This window comes from Varanus komodoensis, unplaced genomic scaffold (genome assembly GCF_004798865.1).
Source record: "Varanus komodoensis strain SLA01 unplaced genomic scaffold, ASM479886v1 scaffold1, whole genome shotgun sequence".
In the NCBI taxonomy this organism is placed as follows: Eukaryota; Metazoa; Chordata; class Lepidosauria; order Squamata; family Varanidae; genus Varanus; species Varanus komodoensis.
Genome location: NW_025335268.1, coordinates 17,925,577 through 17,952,392, shown reverse-complemented (window position 1 = coordinate 17,952,392; position 26,816 = coordinate 17,925,577). Strand labels below are relative to the sequence as shown.

The following is a 26,816-nucleotide window of genomic DNA, read 5'->3' as shown; positions in this document are numbered from 1 at the left end:
CTGTGCTTTGTCATGGGGTATTTTATTGTGGGGGGAGTATTTTATGTAAAATATTTTTGTACTGCCATTTAGGGCCTTTCCAAGACCAGTTCACAATTACAAGCATAAAAACATTTTAAAATACAGAAGAATGCAATACAATAGATAAAATAGCACCTGATAGAAAGATGAATGAGCAGTAATTCAGTTAAAAGCAAACTTAAGATGGCTTAAGCCTTGAATATAAGAATACCTTAACAGTGAAGTCCAGCCATTCATTCATTTGGTGACCTAAGCTCTATTCCTCTCAAAAATGAAATGAACTAGCCAAATCTTTGTACCTTGTTTAGAATCAACTGGTGTTTAACAGAACTTTAGACAGCAGTAATAATATGGGATAGAGGTTTAAATTTCAGCAGTGCCTTTCTGATTCTTCATTATATTTTGGTTTAGATAGCTTTTCTAGTGTATTATAGCTTGATCTGAATGTAGAGGTCTGTGTGTGTGCATAATGTTCTTTGGTATATGTATGAGGAGAGAAGTTGAGTAGCACTTTCCTCCTCTGTACATGCCCTCATTTGAAGCTGATCCCCTGAACTTTGTGGGTGACCTGGAGGGAGGATGAGAAGAGCATAGGAAGTTGCAGGAGAAGGGAGACTGAAAAGTCCCTGTGTATCCATGGAACTTTGTACAACACTGCTTGAAGTCCTGGCCCCAACGCAGAAATACTCAATTTGGCTTTCATAAGATTTTTCTATTTAGTGGGATGCAAACCATATCCAGATACTACAAGGGTTACAACGGAGCTCTTGAGTATCTGTTTTGTTTTTTGTTTTGTTTTGTTTTTGAGTAGGTTATAAAATTGCAAGCTCCATTAAGCAGGTATTGTACCCTTAAAGGTAACTTTAAAAAAATGCATAAAATAAAACCTCACAATGGAATTCTATCTCCTGTTCCTTTGCCCTTAATGAGATGCATTGTAGGAGGAAGAGGGATCTCTGGAGAAGATTTTTTCCTCTGGAATATATATATACATAGATAGATAGATAGATAGATAGATAGATTATATATATAATCTAAACTGATATTTAATCAAGCTGCCTTAATTTTAAGGTGTTCTGGACATTCCTATGATTAGCTGGGTTGTAATGCTGGTGTCCAGGCTTTTAGACTACGTTGCAACTGTGGAAGACGAAGCGGCTACATCTAAGAAGCCTTTGAATGGAAAAGAGAGGGAAAGATTCTTGACAGGTACAATATAGAATAATTAAAATGGCACAGCTTGCTTGTTAATTATCTTGGATCAGTTACTGAAAATATTCAGTTTATTAAAGGCAAAGGTTGCATTCACACAGAAAAATTCAGATAGAGTTAATGTGAATGAGTTGTGGGCTACTGCATGTAGGTTGATTTTTGCTGTATTCCTGCCTACTACCAAGACCACTAAACATCCAGAAGTGAAAAGCTTATTCTCTTGCACAAACTGGGAATTCTAGCCTATCATTCTAATGCTAACTCCTGTTTGTAAACCAAGAAAAAGCCTAGTTTGCAATTCTGCCTTATGGAGGGAACAACTAGCCAGGATCACTGGTCCAGACACCATGCAGTACTTTCCATTTCTGGTCAGTTTAGCAGTCATATTGGTGAGAAAGAGCAAAGAAGGAGCAAATGGGCTGCACACAGCAACAGTGTGTTTTTGAGAAGCTAGTATTCTCCAGGTAATGTGTTTGCAGTTTGTGTTGTAGAATAATTTATTTTAGAGCAGGTTTGGAAATAGAAATACTTAAAGATTACAACAAGAATCCCCATAGGACATAATGAAACTCTTCCCACCCACTTTCTTGTCAGCCTCTTCACTGTTTCCAGGTAATACAGACTGCACTATGGCATATGCAGCTGTTTATTCCAATGGGCATGCCACTTCCTATGTGTATATCATGTGGACTCACTCCTTCCTTGGGCTGTGCATGCAGATTACTTGCACCTAAGGCAGTTTTCCCATTTGAAGTAATGACTGTGTGCATTGCGTGAGGATCAGCAGTGACAGTAAGAATAGTGCTTTATGTGCTGTGAAGAGCCCTCCTGCTTGCTCAAGGAGAGTCATGGGTTTTTAGGAGCTGATTGAGTATGTTGCCAACATGGGTTAATTTTAAAGATTGCATAAATTTTTATAGTCACATAATAGGTCTGCATAAGGTTTAAGAATATGAGCATTGAAGATTATCCTTTCTTTGTAAGAAATGCCTAAGCATTATTTAGCTTGTATGTTGAAGTTATGTCATGGTTAAAGTCAGTCTTTTTTCTCCTAGGCAATCAGTGGAGTTTCATTAACAATAATCTTCATACACAAAGCCTCAATAGGTCTTCAAAAGGCAACAGTAGCTTAGATAGATTGTATTCCAGAAAGATCAGAAAACAGCTTGTTCATCACAAACAGGTAATTTATAGTTCATAGTGACAGCCTTAATTGTATAGATTCCATGTTTATGATTTTTAGGTGCAAATTGTTTTTTACAAGGAACAAGTAGCCAAAGTGCAATAAGGTAAAGGGACAAGTTGGAGGAAATTCCAGGTGCCTGGCTTTTCCACAGCAATCATGAACCTAACTGAAAGTTATATAAGTGTGGCAGATAATGACAATACAATAATTGCAGACAAGGGACCTGAGGAGATCCTATGCGTGTCCTGAGGGATGGAATAGCACATTTCCACCACCTGTGTCTAAAAGGGAAGCTCACATGAGTCTGAAACTTTGGTGGGAGGAACATGGCAAAAAATATTGAGGAACTACTGAGTTACATGTGACAGTAATCTAAATCTTAAATATTGCCCTATCCAGTCTTCTCAAAGACTTGGCATTGAGGGCAGGCATATGGCAAATATCTGCTGCTATTCTGTCTGGGAAGGCTCACCAGTTTTTGCAACTTCAAAGCTGCCATTTAAACTGGTTTTACAATACAGCTGTTTGGCAGCCTGTTAAAGTTTTATAAACATAAAAAAAACTTTAACTTGACCATCATATGAAAGTGGATATCTATTTGCATCTTCTTGCTTACATTTTCATATACGTCTGTTAACATTTTCTTTTAGCAACTTAACTTATTAAAAGCAAAACAGAAGGCTTTGGTGGAACAGATGGAAAAAGAGAAAATACAAAGCAACAAAGGATCATCCTATAAACTTTTAGTAGAACAGGCAAAACTAAAACAGGCCACGTCAAAGGTATGATGTTCTGCAATTATACTTATTGTCTTGTGCAGAAAAAACTGATTCTGCAAATTCAAATATGTTCTGGGTTCATTTTTTTTTTACAAAAATGATTTCATTATGCCTCCTAAGGCCTAATTTGCTAATTCCATCACCTGATGTATAACTGATTTTGGAACTGCTTCTCAGTGATTTCTAATATAGGCACCTGTTAGTTCCTCATTATAAAAAAAGTACCTTGGAGACTTATCTAGTGTGGTGTTGTATTGTGATAAACATTCCACAGCACAATTTATGAATCTACTTATATAATTTTCTAGAGAGAAAAGATATAACAGTGATGCAGTTTTGACAATTGTCTTCGCTGTCTCCTTTTTTAAATCATGAGAAGTAAATTATGGCCAGGGTTCAAACAAGGTCCACACTGTTTTTTGGGGTCAAAAGGGATTTAGAATTGTACTTCTTAAGTAACAGTCTCCTCCTTCAAAATTTGCATAGCAAGCTGCTTTTGAAACTGATGGGGATTTTCCAAAGCAGTTTATGATATGACATGAAAATATGCTGTTGAAAGAGGAAAAAAGTTTACAAACTCTCACTAGGCATTTCTAAAGCTCTCCAAAGTGCCTGAAGTGAATTCCAGCTTCAGTATTAGCTTGTTTCCCAATTAAGGCTACATTAAGAAATTTTGGATATTTAGGAAATTTTACTGTTATCTTCTTTGTCATGTTAACTAAGATTTAAGGTATCTGAGGAAGCAGACATTTGAAAGTAATGCAGTTTTCCCCACCATGCATTTCTGCTCCCTTCCATCTAAAATTTTATATATGAAAAATTTGCTATTATCTCTTCATTGATTCTCTTAGACAAGCTGGATAGCTCAGTTACAAATTTGTCTAAATGATCATGTAGTACACGCAAGTGACAGACAAATGATTTCTACTCTCACAATGCTTTCTTCAGATCTAGGGTATAATTTATGTTGTTGATTCTTTGTACATTGAAGATGTGTTTGGGAAGTCTATTTTGAAGAATTGGTGGATACCTTTAAATTTTATATTGAAAGGGAAATTGAGGGGAAGGTTCTTATGCTAAGGAGTCCCTCAATATTTGGAAGAGTTGTATTCTCTATTTTTAAATATAGTGCAAGGTTTGTAGGTTTGTTGCAGAGTCAGTTGGCGCTAGAGCTAGAACAATATATTGATCGGATTCACTCACAAGGGCAGCAAGACGTGAGCTTATTAACTCATCATTTGCTGTGGTGCATGCTGTCATTTTGAATAACATCTGATCAGCTTGACTGGAGTTTGCTTCATGACATCTGAACCCAGACACTATAATTTGATTTTGAGTTAAGCAAGCCACAGTTAACCTACAATTAGATTGCCTTCAACTGTTTCACTATTTTAAATAAATCAAGCTATTCATATGTTAGTCATAAAACATAGCCATGTTAGGCTACCAGCACATCTATCTAGAAGCTCTTTTGTGGTAGCATACATCAGCTAGTGAAGTATTACTTGGTAAATTCCTTACAATGGATTTTCAATGGATGAGCACTAGGATAGATAATGAACAAACTGATATCTGTGAGTTTGAAACAGAACTACATTAGGATGCAAATGAATAAAAGTTGATCTATAATTTGACAAAAGACAGTGGATGATGCAGAAGATCACACACAATTATATTCTTTCATGTTTATATAGAAAAATTAGAAAGTTTGGGTATCTTAATCTTAATGTATTTGATCCCGGAGCCTCCTCTTTAAGTTCTATTGAACTATTGAAGTTAAGGAATAGAGGATACAGAAATGGCTGTTAGCTTGCTGATGTTAAAATCACAATCATATCTCATTGGGAAAAAAAATCTGTTAGTTTGCCGGTGGTGTCCAATTGAATCTTATTAATGATGGGATATGGTAATCATGTCTACAGTAACTGTGTGCAACATTACAATACTGTGTGCAGGTGAGAGAGGAAGGATTCACTGAAAATTGCTTTGTGGAAAACAATTCCTTTTAGAATGATGTTGAAGATAAAATTAAAACTTGTTCCCACTTTATGATTATTTACAGTACAATCCTTTGCATGCTTACTTACAAGTAAGTCCCATTGAAGGACTGATTCCTCAATAAATATATCTATAGGAATTGCAGTCTTGGAGATTTCTCAAATATATGAAGGACCATATTTTCTTTATTTTTGATTGAAGGATTATGGTTGTGGTATTAGAAAGATTTTTGTAGTTTTAGTTATCTAGCTATTTGTATTTCATTATTCATTAACATTCTGTGAAGACATTAGTTGAATAGTGACGGACATGTTCTATGTTTTTGACTTAAACAGCACTTTAAGGATCTGATTCGTTTGCGCCGAACTGCAGAGTGGCCCCGTTCGACACTAGACACAGAAGTTTCAGCAACAAAAGAAACTCCAGAAATTGAACCACTTCCATTTACATTGGCACATGAGCGCTGTATCTCAGTCGTGCAGAAGTTGGCACTCTTTTTGTTGTCAATGGATTTTACTTGTCATGCAGATCTGCTGCTGTTTGTATGCAAGGTACAGACTGTATATTACATGATTATTTGTGGAATTAGAGAAAGATCAGTGTATTAAATCTTGAAGCCTGCCTTTCAGCATGCCAGATTTGATTAGCAAATTAGCAGTTATCATGGCATTCCTGGCATTTTCTGATCAAGCCAAAATACCTAAATGAGGACTAGTGTGACCTAGTGGATGTGTGTTGGAAGACCAGGTTTGGCTACCCATTGGCCACGAAGCTCAAAGGGTGACATAGACCAGTCACAATTTCTCATTTTAACTGTGTTTCAGGAGTATTGCTGGGATAAAATTATGTAACCCAAAGTGCTACCTTGAGCTCCTCAGAGATAGACCCAAATGCAAATATGATCTAACAAACTAAGACCTTAAAAGTTAACCTTTTTTTGCCCTAAAGGTCTTATTGTAGAGGGATTGCAAGATGTTCCAAATTGAAAATCTATGATTTAAAATAATTTTCTGCTCATTGTCTACATGTCAGAAGGAAGATACCTCAGAGGCACAAATACTTTTTACACCCTGATCAAATACTTAAGTCATCATCCTTTTTCCTAACTTCCATCTATATCAGTTTTCCCTAATCCTGTGCTTTCCAGATCTGTTGGACTACAAGTCCTATAATCCCCAGCCAGCATGGTGAAGGGTCACACTGACTTGTTTGTAATGTTGGGTTTTGCCTTAGAGGAACACACATCTGTTTGCATAAGTTAAAACACTCGTAAGTTAAAACTGTCCCTAATGGTTAGGGAACTTCTGGGCCATTGGTAAAACTTTCCTGAAATGTGAATATTCATGAAGCTGCTGCATAGATTTCCACATAATATGAGAAATTCTTTATTCACCCTGTATGAGGCCAACATACTTTAATTCGAGGCTCAACTTCTGACTGTTTTTGTGAAATTGTTACATGTTAAACATTTTAATGAAGTTTAACAAGGAGAAATAGGCATATGGCTTTTAATTTCTGTAATTGCATTCCAGGTTCTTGCTAGAATTGCCAATGCCACAAGACCTACAATCCATTTGTGTGAAATTGTGAATGAAGCTCAGCTGGAAAGGTTGCTGTTGCTTCTGGTTGGGACAGACTTTAACAGAGGTGATATCTCCTGGGGAGGTGCTTGGGCTCAGTATTCTCTGACGTGTATGCTGCAGGATATTCTAGCAGGTTTGTTAATCCTGATACTCATTTAAGCAAAATGCTAGTTGTACTTAATGAAGAGTAGCCAAGAAGGGGAATCTGGGAGCTATCATACTAAGTCTATGGGTGCATTTAGAGAGGATAACATAGGCCACAACTGCATGGATTAGCCATTTTCCAGCAATTTTACATTTAAGTGGGCAGGTATGCTCATGCTGTAGTTCCTAGGTGCCTGAGTAAAATGTAACCACCCTGTCTACTGGGTACAACTAGTGGCAGGTCAGATGGCGTGAAATGGTGCTAAGACAATCATTGGAGGGGACATCCTTATTGCAAGCCAGGGATGAATTTTGAAAACAATATTCCTTGCTCCTGGATCAAACATGCTCTTGTCGGTCAAGAAGTGTGATACTGTTAAGCTATCTTCCTTCATTTCACTTCTGTGAAAAACAAGGTGACTCCTTGAGAGTAGGATATGATCTTGGAGTAATTTAGTCTGGTCATAAATAATTGATATAATTATTGCTTACCAATGACATATTTATAAATGTCCATGTGGGACTGAATGCTGTAAAGCTTACACCAGTCTTGTCACTGATCATTTTGATAACTCATCTGCCCTGTAATCTTCAGGAGAACTGTTGGCTCCAGTAGCTGCTGAAGCCATGGAGGAAGCTGCAATGGGAGAAGAGGCAGGGGCTTCTGCTGCAGACTCTGATGATGCACTTCAGCAGTCTGCAGTCCAGTTAGTGGAAACTATTGATGAGCCCTTGACACATGACCTTACAGGTAAATATGGTTACTTTACAAATTGGTTTGATAATTTTTCCAAACTATTGTCTAACCTTTGACATCTTACTTAAGTGAATGTACCTCCATTTCAGCAACTGTTCTAAAAAATGCTAAAGGCATTGGCTCATATCCTAAGTTAACTTCCAGAAGAGCTCAGAAATGAGTTTTCCATCTGTTCCACCTCCCTGTAGCCAGTTGTGATCTGCAGAAAGGCTCTCAAGTGTTCCTGAATAAAATGATCTACTGTAGAAGAGTGGGATCATCCCAAGCTAATTTGGGGTGATTCTCCCAACCTGAGTAGCATTGTGTTCTTTTCTACATTGATTGAGAGTGGCTCTCTTGACTCTGGAGAAGTTTTTGGGCTGCAGGAGGAAGGAAAAGGCTGGAAACTTTCCTTCTGTGAGCTTTGTTAAATTGACTTACCTTAGAATCTGAGTCTCTACATACCCTTTTACTTTTCCCTCTGATTAGGTGTATTTGCCTGTGACTTAATTGATAGGGCTTCTTTCATTGAATAAGACAGTTATAAGTCATTTTTGCTTTTCTTTGAAGGCGGTCCCTGATGTGAACTCTGCATGTTAGAAAACTTGCAGCATTTTATAATCTAGTGCAAAAAATGTTTTACTCTTCTGTTTCATTCGTGCAGAATTAAACATTTCATCCACAACAATTCAATGCAGCATAGGTTGTTGCTCCTCCCCATCTCCAGCATAAAACACAAGCTCAGAGGTTTTGTTTTTACTTAAAAGGAGACAGGAAATATGGAGAGGTTTACCTAGTTTTCATTTCTTGTAACAGCCTGGTTCATTGAGTGCATATGCATGCAGACTGGCAGTACATGTTGGAAGGAAGTCAGGGTTTATTTATGCCTTGTAGATGTTTTTCTTTGTGTTAGTGCTATACCTGTGTGAACTGGATTGGCCCTTCTGCTGTATGCCTTTTAAAATACCCTTGTCACCAGCTTTTGCTAGTCCTGTCTATTATGAACCCTTTGCAGTACTTGGCAGTGTTAAGCTGTTTGAATCACCTAAAGGTACTCCACCTCTGTCATCTTTGGAAAAAGATAAAGACATTGATCTTGAGTTACTACAAGACCTGATGGAAGTTGACATTGATCCTTTAGATATTGATTTGGAAAAAGATCCTCTTGCAGCAAAAGTCTTCAAGGTATGGCCTACCCATGATTTCTTTAAGTAATACAGCAGAGCTTTTTTCAGATTTATATTAGCTGTCTTGTTTGCATGATATAGAATGCTGCATTTTACATATAGAAAACTTGAGTCAAATGATCACACATTGCTCATGCTTTTGCTCCAAATTTACCACCACAGAAATATTTTGTTAATAGAACAAATAGATAGATAGAAAATTCCTCATGAGGTGATCTAGAGATCTGTTTTGCTTGATAGACTCAGATATTTTGACAAATGCTCAGAATAATCAAGTGCCAGGAATGCAAAGTTAATCCATACAACTTTGTATTTTTTCCCATTTCTATTTGGGTAACAGAATAGAGGTTGGAGTTGTGTAATATAGATGTAAAATTTCTGATTCCTAACAATAGTTAACAGTCTGGTGTATTTCCTCACACTTTCCCCTTTGCTCCCACATATATGTCCTTCTCTTTTTACAGCTTTACTTTAACTATGATTTATCCTCTGAATTGGCCCCAAGTAGGATTAAGGTTAGTCAGAGTCTCCTGTAAAGAGTTCTGCAAACACATTTCAAAGCCTGTTTTTTCAGTCAATCTTGGTCAATACTATATATTTTTCTGTTAGTTGCCCCCTAACCTAAATTCTTTAGATTAATGAGCAAATAAAATATTTTACAAAACAATTTCATATACAAGTAAACACAACACAGAAATACTGTAGCTTTATTTAATGCTTAGGCAACCCTTGCTCCTGGGATCATACAATACAACACACCATGTATCTTCAGGCACCATGCAGAAATAGTGCCAGGCACAACTTGATAGGCCCTGTGGGTAAATTAATCCTCAGTGGGCCATTGTATTGTAAGAATCAGGCTGTTGTTGTTGCAATGTATTGTAACTTCTAAAGTACATTTATAATTCTACTTAAAATGTGACTGTGGTAAAAGTGTAAAGCTATGGAGGACCTTAGACTAACATTTCTTTTTCATTTGATAAAGCCTATAAGCAGCACCTGGTATGACTACTGGGGTGCTGACTATGGTACATACAATTACAACCCTTACATTGGAGGTGTTGGAATCTCTGTGGCAAAGCCGCCAGTTACAACAGAGAAGAATGGATCACAAACTGTGAGCGTTTCAGTTTCTCAGGGTAAGTTGTAGTTGTATTCCTATCTTGAGGACTATGTATTTTGGCTTGCTTGAGAAATTACTGTCAACTATGGCAATGTGACAGTTTTCTATTGAAGGAGGCATTTGTTCTGTAGCACAGAAAACAAAAACAATTGAGCTTTGTGTAAATGTTTGTTCTAGTATTGGCTTGTACCCTCTCTGTGAACTCCAAAAAGCTATTTTAGGCTTATCAATGTCATTGAGCAAACTGCTTTTGAAACTTACTTTGAACTTCAAAAGTGGTGTGGCCTATTTGTGGGATGGAGATGGTAGTTCAGGAACTCAAGTCCAGAGACCTGCTGTGGATGAACTGAACTAGTCATTTTATTTTCTGGATAATGGCCAAGTTTTTTTCCCCATAAAAAGTCCAACTGGATTGGTGTCCAACCCAAAAAATGGTTGTCTCTAAACTAAATCTTGTTACTGAAGTGAACACTATAAACTAAGGGCACAGTATGTTGTCTCACTTCATTTGCCTAACTCACTGCCTGCTCCCAAATCTGTTTTTACAATCCATTCTGAATTCTAACAGTTGTTTTAGTATTACTTTATCATAAGGGACTAAGTCTGAACAATGTTTATGATTATGAATTAAGAGTTTATAAAATAATTGCTGTTAGATTACACATTCAATGTAATTGACACATGGACTTCATGCTGCTTTCCAAAGCTTTAGATGCCCGTTTGGAAGTTGGACTTGAACAACAAGCTGAACTGATGCTGAAAATGATGTCTACTCTGGAAGCAGATTCCATTCTACAAGCATTGACCAACACATCTCCCACATGTAATTTTGCACAGTTTAAACTAAACATTGCTTGAATGCTATGCTAATCTTGCTAACCAAGACGCTGTGAAGGTCACACCTTGAAACAAGGTCATGTGCATAGTATATGAACTGCACATAGTATATGAGCAAGCATGCTTGAGCCTACCTCACCTATCCTCTTTTGCCTATTCCACTCACATCTTAGATGCATTTGGCAAGGCTGCATGTTTTTCACCTTAGTATTCTCATGTTATGGAACTTCTTGTCTCAGGAAGATCCAGTTATCTTGTCATCAGGTCTTTAAAATGTTTGTATTTTAGTATGTATTCCATTTGCCATTAATTTTTAAAGTACTTTCTAGTTACCTAGAAGTAAAAGTGTGCACACAGAGATAAGTCAAAAGGCAAAACAAATATGTGCTACTCCCGGAAGAGTTCTGTTTCATAGCAGTAAAATTAAGAACCCAAGTATGGGTTGTATTCAATTCTTCCCAATTGCTAGTGGGATGCTTAAACAGAAATGTTTGTTTTTGGAATGAGGGCAGACGAGTGGATTTCCCAGAAAGGAGCTCTGCTGACTTGCCTTGTTCTAGAAATGAAGGTGTGTACAAGGTCTGTATGGTATTGGTTTTCTTGCCTGAAATCAACATGTCCTTCATGTGCAGTAAGTGCAAGCTGGTTGTCCTGTTGGAAGAAAAAGTGAGAATACTAAACTGCCCACCATCAAGGGAATAAGAGAAGTTGTTGAGTCCTAAAACAGTTGTGGAACTCAGTCAAAGTGAAGTATAGGAGCTCGAAGCATGGGACTAGGCCTCAGTCTGGGTTCTAGTTCCCACTCAGCCAAAGAGCCAACTGGGTGACTGAGCTTTCAGACTCTCAGTCCAACCTACCTCACATGGTTGATGTTGTGAAGAAAAGATTGAGAGAATGAGACTTATGTAAGCCAGCTTGAGTTCCTTGAAAGAAAAAAAAAGGTGGGATATAATTATAGTAAATACATAAATAAAAGTGCAACAGCATTCTGAGACAGAAGAGGAAAAACCTGTGGCAAGCAAAAATGACGTAAAGGAAACTCGCTGGAAAAGGGTGCCAGATAGGAGAAGAAGAACTAGAAGACACACTGCACCAGTGGCAACAGCTTAATTATAGAACTACTTTTAGATACATATGGATGAGATTGAAGAGTAGCCTGGAGAGGAAAAACTACAGGGCATCCCATGGAACAGCAAGAAGCTTGAAGGTAAGTCAAACAGAGACAATGAAACCAAGACCTAACAACAACAAGAAATAAAGAGTGATAGCTGCAGAAAGTTCCCTGTTGCATGGGATAGAAATGAATTTATGTTACAAAGTCCAATGGATTTGCCATGGCTGCTGTCTCTGGATGATGGATAAGAGATATGACTGAAGGGTTGCCAGTGCTCATAAAGCCCACTATCATGTACCCCTTCCATTACATCAATATGGGATGAGGGAAGAAATGATACTGCCAAGCAGAGCTTTGAAGAAATCATGTTAGACAAGCAAGCAAGCTCAACAAATTTGGTACCCAGACAGTTTTCTTATCGATCCGTTCTCATCTAACTTTCTAGTACTTGGAAAAGAAATAGGGAAAGAAAAATGCCTATTGTGAATGCATAGCTATGAAGGTGATGGCAGTGTGAGAAAATTGAATTCTGGAACCACAGGATACACTTTTCTGTAAGGTGGACTGCAGGCAAGGGATGGGTTGCACCTTACAAGGATTGGGAAGAATGTTTAGCCACAGCATGAAGAAATTAATCAGGAGAGTTTTCAGCTGAATCCTGCAGATACATATCTCTGCACAGAAATACAAACAGTAAACCCATCAAGAGCATCTGGATTAAAATAAGTGGAGCAAAGGCTAAAACGAATGTGGTTGCCAGAGTCTACGACTGACTACTAAGTAAAGAAGAAATCAAGGATGAAAATTTTGGAAAGCAAATTGCCTGTGTTTTGAGGTGGCATAATTTAGTGATAAAGCAGGACTTTCGTTTCCCTGATAAGAGACAAATTCTGCCAAATGTGACTTTTCCAATAAATTCCTGACTTGTGTTGTTGATGACTTTCTCCCACAGAAAGTGGTGGAAGGAGTTAGAGGATAAAGTATTCTTGACTTGATTTTAACTAACAGGAATGTCCTTCTGGATAAACGGCTGGTTAATAGAACTCTGGGGGGAAGTGGCCTTGAATTCATAATAGAATTCTTGATTCTAAAAGAAGCAAAAGCTGAGTAAAGCAAGATGTGTATATTGGTTTTTAGGAAAACCTATTTTAATAAATTTAAATAAGTTAAATTGCCATGCTTACCATGGCAAGCAACTCTAATGAGAAGAGGAATCACAAAGAATTCCAACAAGGGAAAAAAAATGAAGACAACAGAAGAAGCCAGTGTGACTTCACAAGAAGTTTAGAGATAACCTGAAAATAAAAAAGATGTATAGGAAGTGAAAGAAAGGTCAGGCTACAAGGGAAGAGTACCAAGGGAAATGGTGGTTCAACTACTCATTGAGGATGGCAAATTGATAATAAATAATAAAAGGCAGAAGTGCTCAGTTCCTGTTTTGGTTCAGTCTTCTCCCAAAAGGTCTATGATCTTCTGGCAATCCTGAAGTTTGAGCTGAAGGGGCAGGATTGCAGCTTGAGATTAATAGGCAAATGATCAAGGAACATTACTTTAAATGAGTTCAAATCTCAAGGCCCCAAACTGCATCCAAGAGTAATAGATGAACTGAATCAAGACAAGACAGAAGTGCTGTTGGTTAATGATCTATCTGACAGGTTATAGATGGCCATTGTCCTGTCTTGGATGGGGTCTCACTCCCCCTGAAGGACAGGGTCTGCAACTTGGGAGTGCTCCTGGACCCAAAACTCTCACTGGAAGTCTCAGGTAGATTCAGTAGCCAGGAGTGCCTTTTTCCAGCTGCTGCAAATATGACAACAACGATCTTATCTGGAGAGACAGAGCCTGACCACAGTTACTCATGCACTGGTAACAAGTAGTGCTAATGGTGGGTTCCACTGGCTCAGCAGAAACAGCACGAGTGCAGCAGTGGTCTAGAACACCACCTACAAGCTTCTTGTGATAAAATACTGTGCTAGTTACTGAACAGGTATGGTCAATGGCAGATTTAGAATATCAACACCTGTTTAAGGTTACTTTATTCAGTTTCAATGCTAGAGAACTGATCTGCATCTGCTAAAAAAATAAAGCTATGTGTTCACTGACAAAGATAAAAGATATGATTATCATTTGTAATTGAAAAATATTTTGGCTTGTTTTTTCAGTAACTCAGTCTCCTAGTGGAACAGATGATTCATTGCTACGGGGGTTGCATGTACCAAATCAGAACAACCAGTTTATTATCCAGCTGTCCTCCATACCAATGTTAAGTGTATGCTTCAACAAACTGTTTTCCATGCTACAAGTTCATCATGTTCAGGTATGTACTAGAAGTTAATCGACAGCTTTTGTCACATTGTTCTTTGAGAATGAGAGGTGGAACTTCTTTATTGAGCCAAATTTCACTTTGCTGCTGTTATGGCTTTGGTTTTTAGTCCTAATCAAAAGTACTTAAGTTGCACAAATGCAAAATAGGTAGTGAGTTAACACAGAAGAAGACTGTGATATATTTCCAAATCCTTATAGCTAGGTGTAGATCAGCAAGGGTTTCCAGTTCCGAATGGTTTAACAACAGCAAAAAACCTTACTTTCTTCCTAAGTTGCTGCTGAAATCAAGACAGCTTAAGGGAAACAGGAGTTGATTTGTTCTTGAAAGGATTTGTATGTAAGCTCTAGCTTTGGCGCTAAAAGCTCTAGCTTTTGGCGCTTTGGCGATTTCTGAGAAGAATACATTCCTCAGGACACCTAGTTCCTCAATTCTGTAGTGACCTTTTGGAGTCAAATTCGCATGTCTCCAATTTGTGTATCTCAGAGTTCTAGTGAAGTACATCTCACAAACCTGAATTGTGCCCATCCTATTTTACAATTACTCATTTTTTTTACAATTACTTCTAATTAAACCAAATAAAACAGTATAGCTCTACAACGTAATTCCTATTCAGTAAAGAGTCGTGCTTAGGCTTGCTGGGTTTGTATGATTACAATACTGACAGCCATACAGCTGGATTCAGATTTAAAGCAGTAGGACTTACTAATCATGACTGACTTAACCTATAGAAGAATGGCTTGCTGGGGCATGCTGGGACTTATAAGACTTTTTTCTGTCTAAACACTCTGAGGACAGAACGATAGAAAATAGTAATATAATATTAGCCATAACTTAGCTTTATACTTTTGAAATTATGCTTTTCATGAAAGTATGCTTTTTCCTGTAGATTTAAATGTATGTGCTGCCTTTGCAGATACTGGGATGGTTGTAAATACCACTGACAACTATCCTATTTAAAATATATTTAGGTGGGTTTCAAAACTTAAAACCACAACTATCTAGCCCCCTCCCCAGCTCAAGTATAAAGTAGCTTCATAAATTTCTAGGCTAGAATTTAAAAAAATTATAAAGAGATGAGTAGTGTTTGTGACTGGCCCATCATTCCAAAGCCAACTCAGAACAATGGGAGTTGCCTGTTTAATTAATATCCTATCTCACCTCTAAGAAGCCACATTTTCTCCCTGCTCCTTGGTATCTGCATGGCTTCCCTGTATGATAGGTTGGACTGTGAGAGTACCTTGTCCAAGTGAATTTTATGGTTCATTGATAACTTAAGTCTGGTTTTCTGAGTCATAATCTGATGCTGCAACCACTATACCACGCAACCTTTTAAAATTTAACATTAGCATTTTCCATCAGCTAGCAGAAACTGGTTGAGTTAGTTATGATAAGGCTATGTTCCTGCAGATGTTCTTACTACTGTGTTGTTGAAATACTCAGCAAGGCCTGACTTGAAGGTCTTAATGGACTGAGGAGAGAAAGAAGGGGTGTGTGGGTGGGGATGGTCATGCTTGGAGCTGTCCTTGAAGATGGTCTGGCAATTGCAGCTGGTACAAAATTGGGCCGCTTGGTTGGTGACTGGCACTCCTAGAACGGCCCATGTAACACTGGTTTTGAAAGAATTGCACTGGTTACCAGTTGTGGCACAGGCCCAATTCAGGGTGCTTGTTTTAACATATAAAGCCCTAAATGGCTTGGGGCCTGGTTATCTGAAGGACTGTCTACCCCTGTATATACCTACCCACCCCTTCAGATCAGCCCAGGAGACCCTTCTACGAGAGCCATCCCTCAGGGAAATGAGAGGGGTAGCAAAGAGGCAAAGGGCCTTTTTCTACTGCTACCCCCCATCTCTGGAACTCCCTCCCTAGGGAAATTTGCCTAGGGCCATCTTTGCTTTCTTTTCGGAGCCGGGCAAAGATGTACCTTTATTTTTATTTTTTTTTTAGTAACTAAGCCCTCTGTACTGATGAACCTTTATAATGTTGATTTTTGTACTGTTTTAATGTTGTGTGTTTTTATGCTTTTAACTTTTAATGTTTTTATTCTGTGAGTCACCTAGGGAGGCTATTTGGGCTGTTATAGGCTGCATATAAATATGTGGATAAATAAATAAATACTTGAATGCCTCTTTGGTTTCATTGTTGTCATCTTTCTTGTTCTGCTATGGGTTTTGGTATAACAGCCAAAGAGTGAAGCTTCCTTAAAGTAGAAAAGTTATTTTTAAAGTATGACTGGCTTTCCAGAAACTTGCTTTGATTCCACTAAAAGTAAACATTACTCTGGATGCCATATTTACTGCTTTTGCAGGAATGTGGCAGTTGTTCTGCCTTAAGCATAAGCTGAGGGTGTAATCTTATGAAAGTTTAGACAGGAAAAAAACTAAACAGCTCTCAACTGTGCTGGCTGGGATTGTATAGGATTACACCCCAGCTTGGCTCACATACAAACAAAATAGCACAAAGTATAATAAATGCAGACTACAATAAGTGAGAGATTATAATGTTGGTGATATCTACATTCATTATACTTCCCCTAGATTTCAATTCCGTAGATGCCTTGTTCTAAGTATGCCTTTAATTAAAGTTGCATGTTGTTATTCTCCAGCTTGAGTCCCTTCTACAGTTATGGCTCACATTAAGCCTGAATTCTGGGTCCAGTGGGACTAAAGACAACTGTACCGACATTTTCTTGTATAATGCCAACCGGACACCTGTTATTCCTTTAAATCAAGGTGGGCTGCATCAGTTTTTGTGTATATAATTTAGGGCAACATTTTAAAGGATATCAAACCTAGTACTTTGTGAAATTCTCTCCTTACATTTCTTGACTGTGTTCACATGTAATGACTACTGATTGTCATATACAAGTGGGAGTGAAGAGGTGCCCTGCCTGCAGTGCACTCACCGCTTCTACTTTTATTCCAAAAACTATAATCCTTCATAGATTGTGGTGTGTGACATATGAACCCATTTGTTGCTGGATTAGCCAGTGTGTTGTATAGCCCCAACCAACCTTATGTTTGCATGTGACATCCTATCACTTTTGAAATGGTTGAGTTGTCCAGCCAGTTTCTAGTGTATTCTGGATTAGTTCAATGCAAAATAGTATGGTAGATTAAAGTGCTATTTCTAGTTTATTTCCAGTGCTAATTCACTATATGGAAGGAAAAGGCAGAAGAGTTGTGCCTTGAACCATTTATATTTAAAGGTCCTACTTCTCCCTTTTCCTTTCTGCCTCACCAACATTGGAGTCCAGCTTTTCAGAGCTGCTAAAAGCCTGAGGTAAGATATAACAAGTGGGACTTGTTAATATAGGTTTTTAGTGATTCTGCATTAAATTGTCCTTTTAGTCCAGAACTTCATATACTTTTAAGATAAAACAGGGATCATAATATTTAGAAAAGAGTACAGACAAAATTTGGGGAAACCCAATTGTGAAACCCCTTTGTCAATGAAGTCAGATTAACCTTATTGCTTTTTTAATTTCATAATTCTACTCTCTGACAGGGATTTAACATTAATCCCTGTTTTTATTAAACAATTTTCAGCATTTGTATAGTTTGGTTATTTATAAACTTTTCTGTTTCTATTTGTACATTACCTTGAGCACATTTTGATCAGAGGAGCAATCCAAATACATTCTAAGTACAAAGATAAATTCATGTCACACTCTAGTCACACTCTAATGACATGAATTGCATCATTGAGAAGGGACTCCAGACTCTTAGGTGAACATGAACAAAATCTTAGGGCACACTCCTATGCATGTTTTGACAGAAAACCGTCTTCAGAAATTTTTTCCTTCTAAACATGCATAGGATCTCACTCTTAGTCTACTTGAGTATTGGTGAGTATTTTCTTTTTTCCCTAGTGAAAACAGTAGATGGGCTTTGCCTTAATCTTCTCCAGTGAGCTGTCTTCTAGCCAAATATCAGTGACTCCTTGCTTCCTCAGATTTTTTTTTTTCACACAAGCATGCCTGGTCTTTTGGTTCAACTTTCAGTCTACATAAGCTTAGTGTTGTTGCTGCGCAATTTCTCTACTGTATGTTTGCAAAATTGACAAGAGAGATACATAAAGGCCTTCTGTTAAAACGAGCCAAAAGGCTGCTTCTGTTATTGCTACTATGTGTTTTTTCCTTAAAAGCAAGGTAGCAATTGCTGCTTCATATGTTACCAAGTTCCTACATGAAAATCTCTTCTTCATTGGAACTTGCATGATTTATGAGGGTAGAGTATAATGTAACATGTTGCCAATGTATAGGCAACGTGCAAAGTGGCACCAAGTAGCACAAAGTGTGTCTCAGGTTTCCTCCTGTCCATATTGAAGCCAGATTTAAAACAGACAAACAAGTTGGATCAAGGCACAGTCATATTTAGACCAATTGAAATCAATGGACTTAAATTAATCATGTCTAATTTATGTGCTATTAATTTCAGTTGGTCTGCTCAAAGTTTGGCTTGATCTGGATCCAGCCTGATTGTTTTAGTTTTTGTCACAAGGGAAAGGGTGAAGCCAGGCCATGGTATGCCTGTGTTCTTGAGGAGCTTTGTGTTCATTTTTGTCCTTGAATGTTAATGAACCTGTGATTATTTTCTCTCACACAGCACATAGCAACTTAATCTCCTGTTGTTATATATGTTAATACTATTGTTCATTCAGTATATTCCCCAGCTTGAGATATTCTGAGATTTGGATTTCTGACATAGTAATATTTTCCAGCCTTTTCCTTTCTAGTTATTTTAGTAAATATCTGATATCTGCAGTAATAAAAAAAATACAGTTTACTGTGAAGATAAGCTATCTTTTGAACTTCTGTGTTTGTTACAGCATCAGTAACTAGCTTCCTGACAGTCCTGGCATGGTATCCCAATACCTTACTGCGAACATGGTGCCTTGTACTTCATAGTCTAACCCTCATGACGAACATGCAATTCAACTGTAAGTCACTTGGGAATGTGGCACTTTAAAAATCTGAGTTTAAAGTGTAATAGTTGCTTACTTTTACAAAAGATTTAATTATTAAAATTACTTTGAATAAAAACTATATACATCTTAGAACTTCTGTTATAAGTACATGTGCTAAAATGTAAAACCAATTTACAGGCCACCTTCATTATCTATCTGTTCAGTGTGTCTCAGCATAACTTATATAGTTAATGTAAAATAAACCCAGATTTTCTGGAAAGTTCATGTTAAATATAGAAATATTTAAAGAGTTAAGGTTTCAATTGTAAAACAAAATGATGTGTTCTTTGTTCCTTCTGGAAAGGAAATATGAAAGATCTTCCATATTTTTACTGTTTAAGAGGACAAGAGAGGTACATATGAACAGCTAGGATAAGGAATCAACAAAGAACTTAAGGTTGACAGCTTCTTTTCTTTGTTAATGAACTTAATTATCCAAGTAAATACCTAGAAGGTAACAGAACTTCATGCCAAATAGCCTGAGAATGATACTTAAGCCTTGATAGCAGGGAATTTGTTTTTCTTTCTTTTTTTCTTGGTCCCAGCTTGAATATATGTAGGGATTTTGCTTCAACCTCATCTCATTTATTGGTGAATAAGGGTTGTACTCTGAAAGCTACAGGTGATACCAGTTCTCAAGAAAGTAGAGAAAAAGTGTAGGTCCAGTGGTAACTTTCCAAGTTCCCTTGACTTCACATGCAAAAGCTACCTCCATCAACTTAATAACCTTTTATAAAAGCAACAGAACAGAGTCCCTGTTATCAACATCACACAGTGATATTTAGAAGCTTTTGCTGACACTGTCCAAGGAACTGTAAATGAATTTAATTAGAAAGAAAAAGTGTATATTAAAATAAAATAACACACATTTAACCTGAAACTCATCAATATAAGATGAAATAGGAAAAATTGAAGCACTTTCACATATTATACCATGGGTTGGAACTTCATATAGTGATTATACAAGTCATGCCTGACACATGCTGCAGCTCATAACAAGCCACCATTTCTTCCTTAGATAGTGCAAACCAGGTATTCATGGCTTAGTTGCACACAACACAAGGGTTATTAATAAGCCATGATGGCTTTTTACCCCTTTCAACATGATCCAGATGCATGCCAACTTATTTTCCTAATTACACAACTTGTATCATGTGGCAGTAGTGAGAGTGGTTCTAAAATGAGGTGGGAATGGTTCTGAGTGATTAGTTAACTACCCAGTCCCCCACCCTTGCTGGATTTGCATGTGAAAACAAGCTGCAGTACACAAGGTTGGTTAATAAGCACTAAGGCTTAATAACCACCACAGTGTGTGTGAACCCATCAGTGTCTACTTTAAGTAGTACTAACATTGTCTTTAACTGTATATTTCGGCTTGTCGCATATGATGGTACAAAATGCAGCCTTTTCTGTTGTGTATATAAAAGTATAAGTATTTCAGAATGTTACTTTTAGAAATGACCTGTCTTTCAGCTGGTCCCAGCAGTGCCATTACATCTCAGGAAAGTACTGCTCAGCTGCTGGTGTCAGATCCCAACCTTATTCATGTTTTAGTGAAGTTTCTTTCTGGAACCAATCCTCATGGAACAAATCAACATAGTCCACAGGTAATGGCTGTTAGCAAGTATGCCACATATTCAGCTCATTCAAGATGGTAAAAGGCTAATTTCTGAAATATTACCCAATTTTAGTACTGTTTTCTGTAAGTATTCTCTTCATTTTTGTCTCTATCTTAATAAAGATGAATCCTGTTACATACACCAGCTTTATAAATGAGCATTAGCAATTTGCCTGCCAGAATACATGTGAATCATATTAAGATAGCTTAAGTAGTGGGTCTACTTTATTGGAAGGTATTATAGCATTTATCTAGGTAGCTAAGTGAGTGGTTAGCTATAAAGCCTTGTGGTATACCCAAGTGATCTTACTCCTGCTCCCCCAGCTGATTATTGCACGAAGAATTGGGTTAAATTTTATAAAAGTGATATGGGTTGTCATTAAATTTGACTCCAGTGCCTCAATCCAAAATATGCATATCTAGATCTCTGTTCCATTAAGATTCAGACATTTTTAAATTGGGTAATAGAGGCATTGAAATGCTTCAGAAAAATGGCATTCTTCAGAAATTAATGCAAATTTCTGTTTGAACTTTCTTTTCCAGGTTGGCCCAACAGCCACCCAAGCTATGCAAGAGTTTCTTACTCGTTTACAAGTGCACCTTTCTTCAGCATGCCCTCAGATGTTCAGTGAATTTTTATTAAAGTTAATACATATTCTTTCAACTGAGAGGTAATGTTTTATTATCAAGAATTTTACTTTAATCTTAGTTCTTAAGGTTTGGAAATTGGTTTGAAATCTACATTTATAAAAAGAAGAGTTTCATAGTTTGTTCTTACATTTTGTCAAATTTGCTTATCCATATTCAAAATGCAGTAAAAGTGCTATGAGTCTTTTCGATTCTTTGTCCTCATCACACCCAAGATTTAACCTGTTTTCAAATATGCTTTCAAAAATATTAGGCATCATGATACCTATGATATGATGTGCTTTTTATGTTTTTATTATATTTTAAATTTTAACATATGTACAATGCCATGGTACACATGGTGTCCACAAGGGTGAAGGGTGGTTTTAAAATGTTTAGATAATCTCTAAATTGCATAAAACAAACTGCCACATAACTAGGAGTTGCTGTGCTCAGGTTTACAATCTAAGTTATTAAAGATGCAAAATAAGAGGTATGTGATATGCTTAGAAAATGCCACTGACAAAAGTCAAATTTTTTTTTGACCATCTAAGTAGAAACCCATGGAAGGACTTGGTGGACTTCAGAAGGCAAAGATTTCTCATAATAGTGGGCAACAAGAGAAAGCAGACAGGAAAAGGAAATGCAGTGTTATGTTTATAGTACCATAGAAATGGCAAGAATGCAAAGAACTTGAGTAGAGAGAAGATCAGATCATTACAGTCAAGATGCAGTCCTATGGACTACAGGGCAAATGCCCATAATCTTCCTAAAGTGGAGCTTTACACATATCCAGTGTAAGGAACAAAGCACAGCAGTGGAGGTCTTTACCAATGCCATGCATGTGGGCCTGCATTTTATCTAGATGGCTCTTTTCAGCCCTCTAGAGTTAACTCTGGAATAGAGGAATGGAATGAGCCTGGAGCACTAAAACTTTTTCCCACTCTTCAGAATACACTGTCAGTGAATGGGGTAGCTGGCACAGTTCCTTCTGCACTGGTGGCAAGGGGGCAGGGCAGGGGCTCAGCCTTCTGAGTTCTAGATGATATTAGGAGGTTATAGAATTGTACCTGCAGAGACTAAAGATGCTTAGAAGTTAACTTGAAGTAGTTTATTGAAAATTGGAAATGAAAAAGGAAGTCAATGTAGAGAGCAGAAAAAAGGAGTGTCATTTTAGCATTAAATGAGACTGATTAGCATAACTTGTTTTTATAGAGTTTTATATTGTATAATTTTCTATTTTTAATCTTTTATTTTTGAGAGGGTTTTAACTTTAAAGGTGATCTAAAAATGATTTTAAATGAAATAAGAAAAGTTCAAGTGAGAGCACACAGACTTGAGAAAAGGGTCCAGTATTCCCCTCCTGCCCCAATTTCCTTTAAATGCTGCTGTTTTTTTAGGGATTCAGCAGCAACCATTTTCTGATGAGGAAGACTCCTGCAGCTTTGGGCCTGTTCGCAGTCAGTGGCTGCTATATGCAAGACACTTTTGTTTTAACAATGTCAGACCATTGCAGTCAGAGGTTGTCAGCATGCTGTGTGAACACTGACTAAAGGGTTGCTTAGGGTCTAAACACTCCTGTGACTAGTCCAACAGCAAACTGAGTTAACTCATGATTTGCTGCCATGGTAACCAGGTTCATATCTAATATTATCCAGAGACAAGAAAAAGCAGGCACATTGGGAGATGTTCTGTTTTATCAGAGTTCATTATTCTGAGAAGAGATGTTATTCAGGAGGAAATAGCAAAGAGCATCAGAAATCCTAATGAAAGGAATAGTTTAACCAGACAGAACAAAGCTAAGGCTTATCAGCATGGGAGTTATTTTGAAAGATAATAAACGAAACAGCTAAGAGTAGTAATATATGTATATAGAATGGTGGCATCAAAGATAGAAGCATGGGGAATGCCAGCAGATACTGGTCAGGCAACAAAGAGCTGAATCTTAAAGGGAGCAAAGCAAGAAGGTACAGATTGATTCTGGATTCATGCTGTTTCCTTCAAGAGGAAAAGTTAGAATGAATTGCAGGTATTGCTAAATTGCAATTATTATTTGTGTGTCTACTAAAAAATTATATATTGTTATGTAATTACAAGCTCTGAAAAAATACAAGTAATAAAACAAGCAAATTAGCAAAGTAGTATAAGTGAACATGAAATTATTATTTCACATGACTGTTCAGTGTGTGCAAGTAATATTTTTTTAATAAATTGAAATAATCCTCCTCTTAATTTTCTTCACTTCTAGGGGTGCTTTCCAAACTGGCCAGGGGCCTCTGGATGCACAAGTAAAGCTTCTGGAATTTACACTTGAACAAAATTTTGAAGTTGTTTCAGTGAGCACCATTTCTGCTGTTATTGAATCAATTACATTTCTGGTGCACCATTACATTACATGTGCTGACAAAGTGATGTCTCGCAGTGGGTCTGACAATTCAGTGGGCGCTCGAGCATGTTTTGGAGGTCTTTTTGCTAATATTATCCGGCCAGGAGATGCCAAAGCAGTCTGTGGAGAGATGACAAGGGATCAGCTCATGTTTGATTTGCTCAAGTTGGTCAACATCTTGGTTCAGCTGCCACTTTCAAGCAACAGAGAATATAGTGCTCGGGCTCAAATTGCCAGTAGCACTACTGATAGCGTTTCTGATGAAGAAAAGGTTTCTGGTGGAAAAGATAACAATGGAAACAGTGGCAATACTCAAGGCTCAACTGCTTATGTGGCTGACCTAGTCTTAGCTAACCAGCAGATTATGAGTCAGATTCTGTCTGCTTTGGGCCAATGTAACAGCAGTGCTATGGCAATGATAATTGGTAGGTATTTTAACTGTGAATTTAATTATCTTTCTGTGACTTGAATGTTCTGCTTGCCTCCACAAAATTCAGAACTTTCATACAGTTCTTAAACAGTCTCCTTACTGGTTTATTACCAAACTTGAATGTGTAGGCATGGAGATGTTTAACTGCTGGGATTTAGGGGTTTTATTTACTATTTCTAGTCTTTAACTGCTCTTTCTCTAATCAAAAAGTTTCCAGGTTAGTGTTCAAAGGCATGAAGAAACTATCCTCATAAAACAATATAAGCATAATATACTAGCTTGATGAATAATCAACTGCCACTTAAATCCAGATTAAAAGTGAAAATAGAAGAAAATTGTGTCTAAAATGTGCAGACAAATTGGAAGATTAATCTGGCACTGGAGCGATTGTAGTATCAACACCAGTTGAACCTCTTTGGGAACAGTATTTTAGAACTAGGTTGCCAATACAGAAAGACTTTTATTGAGTGCACGACTGCTAAAGTGGGTCTTCACAGAAAGGCCTATTTATATTGAACCTTCCCCAGGATTTATATCCAGATATGAAGAGTACTTCTTTCCTAGCTTTTAAAATAACAATCTGAAGCCAACAGAATTGCTTCCAAATATGAGTGCTTCTATAATACATGAATCTTATTCTCTTAGGGGTTTGTCAGATTCATCATTTGTATACTGTTGGGGCAATAGAAGGGTCCAAGATGATGGATTTCTAGTGTGAACAGGGGTGCTGGGGGGTGGGGGACAACTTTAGCTGTTCACGTGCCACAGAAACTTAAAGAGTTTGGACGCATTTGAAAGATTAAGAGCCAAGTTTATATTCTGTATTCTTGCTATCTTTCGTATCAGCCAAACATATATGAATTGTCTTTCATGCTGTCTCTTCTCCAGTAGAATAACTTGAGCATATTATAGTTTTCTATTTTTCAGAAGTTGAAAGGGCATCCAGGATTAAACAGCAAGTTGGGGGTGTATCAAAAGCATTCTATATACTTAGTGGTTTTCACTTCATTCCCTTTAATTTTTAAAAAATTTCTCCCAGGTGCAAGTGGTTTACATCTTACAAAACATGAGAATTTTCATGGTGGATTGGATGCCATATCTGTTGGAGATGGCTTATTTACTATACTAACAACACTCAGTAAAAAAGCCACTACAGTGCAGGTGATGCTTCAGCCTATTCTTACCTACATGGCCTGTGGGTATATGGGAAGACAAGTAAGTGTTTAGAAGAACACTTTATAATTGATTTTTTTAAATTAATTTGATCTGTCACTGCTAAAGATATATGGAAGTTCTTTGTGTCTGCAACTGTAAAATAATGTGTGTGACTCTAGAGGTCTGTTGACACCTATACCTAGGCTCCAGGGCATTGTGCATATAAGCCCCTTTCCTTCTGCTATTGCATAAGCTGTTCTCTACAGCAGGCTGTAGCAAGGCAAGATGTGTCACTAGCTGGCATCTAGTGTTTCCAACATTCACATCTGATCAGTTTTGACCTACAGGCTACCTATAATTTCTGCAGGGACAGGGGACCAAGTTTTATGGTCTACTCCCAAAAGCTGATGAATCCAGATAGATTTCTGGGGATTCTACTGTGAGCTTCACTCATGATCCTGTTTGGGCCATAGTCTGCTTAGAAGGAAGAGAAAAAATGGCTATCAGTATGATTGCTCCCATATATCCTCAACTCAGTCATATAACCATGTCATCTGCTAGATATTCCAAGTTGTTGAGGGCAATGAAATGACTGTGTTGATTATTAGAGTGCACATGATGAAAGATCACAATGAACTCTACTGAACACAGGTAAAATTGTACAGTTCACAAACACCTCAGTTCACGACCAAATCAGGTCACAAACAGAAATTTTGGCAAAATTTTGCATCCGTTCCGTTTGCGAACTCCACATCGGGTGACGACCACAATCACAGCCATGTTCCCGCACAAACACGATCACGGCCATCTTCCCCACACGAACACTCCAAACAACAACCTTCTCCCCACCCACCATGAGGGGAGCCATGAGGGCGTGCTCACCTCCGGCTTCCGAGCTGGAGGTTGCAGGTGCTCACCTGGCTCCAGGAGGAGGAGTGGGAGGCCAGAGAGGCAAGTGTGGGGCGGCTCCCCCAGCCAGGAGAGGGCCACAAAGAAGGAGGTAAGGGCTGCTTTCCGTGGGCTGAGGCGAGGGACGGGGCTGCAGCTGGCTGAGCTAGGTGCCTCCCGCCTCTCCCCACTGCAGGGGGGAGAAGCATGGCAGCTGCTTGGCAGCGTCGATTTGCCCTGAGAAGGCCGTGGTGGAGGTGAGGGAGCCACAGTCCCGCTCCTTTTCTGCCTCTGTCCATTTGTCCCTGGGCTCAGCGAGGCTTGGCCCGCAGCTTGGGGACATGGCTGATATTTTTGTGGTTTAAAAAAAAAAAATCGTATTTATTTAAAACTTTTATATGCTGTCCTTTACGTATAACAAAGTTATGGTTCAGAAAGGGTCAACCTTATTTGCATTGAATTTTATGGGGAAATTTGACTTGGTTCACGACAAAAATCA

At 37.9% G+C, this 26,816-nt stretch overlaps 1 protein-coding gene across 13 annotated transcripts in view; it reads left to right on the top strand.

Moving 5' to 3' along the window:
• BIRC6 (baculoviral IAP repeat containing 6) overlaps positions 1-26,816 on the top strand; it is a 168,147-nt gene that overhangs the window by 48,570 nt on the left and 92,761 nt on the right. For 7 of the 13 annotated variants that reach the window (XM_044453246.1, XM_044453079.1, XM_044452516.1 and 4 more), the window contains 17 exons: positions 1,093-1,230; positions 2,289-2,416; positions 3,070-3,201; positions 5,532-5,747; positions 6,729-6,912; positions 7,519-7,674; positions 8,675-8,844; positions 9,311-9,361; positions 9,832-9,985; positions 10,676-10,792; positions 14,083-14,237; positions 16,851-16,977; positions 19,076-19,186; positions 20,687-20,820; positions 21,375-21,502; positions 23,707-24,269; positions 25,314-25,489. In XM_044453246.1, coding sequence (XP_044309181.1) covers positions 1,093-1,230; positions 2,289-2,416; positions 3,070-3,201; positions 5,532-5,747; positions 6,729-6,912; positions 7,519-7,674; positions 8,675-8,844; positions 9,311-9,361; positions 9,832-9,985; positions 10,676-10,792; positions 14,083-14,237; positions 16,851-16,977; positions 19,076-19,186; positions 20,687-20,820; positions 21,375-21,502; positions 23,707-24,269; positions 25,314-25,489 — 2,840 coding nt within the window. The remainder of the gene's footprint in view (positions 1-1,092; positions 1,231-2,288; positions 2,417-3,069; positions 3,202-5,531; positions 5,748-6,728; positions 6,913-7,518; positions 7,675-8,674; positions 8,845-9,310; positions 9,362-9,831; positions 9,986-10,675; positions 10,793-14,082; positions 14,238-16,850; positions 16,978-19,075; positions 19,187-20,686; positions 20,821-21,374; positions 21,503-23,706; positions 24,270-25,313; positions 25,490-26,816) is intronic. The other 6 variants (XM_044452992.1, XM_044452843.1, XM_044452771.1 and 3 more) reach the window with 4 other exon arrangements.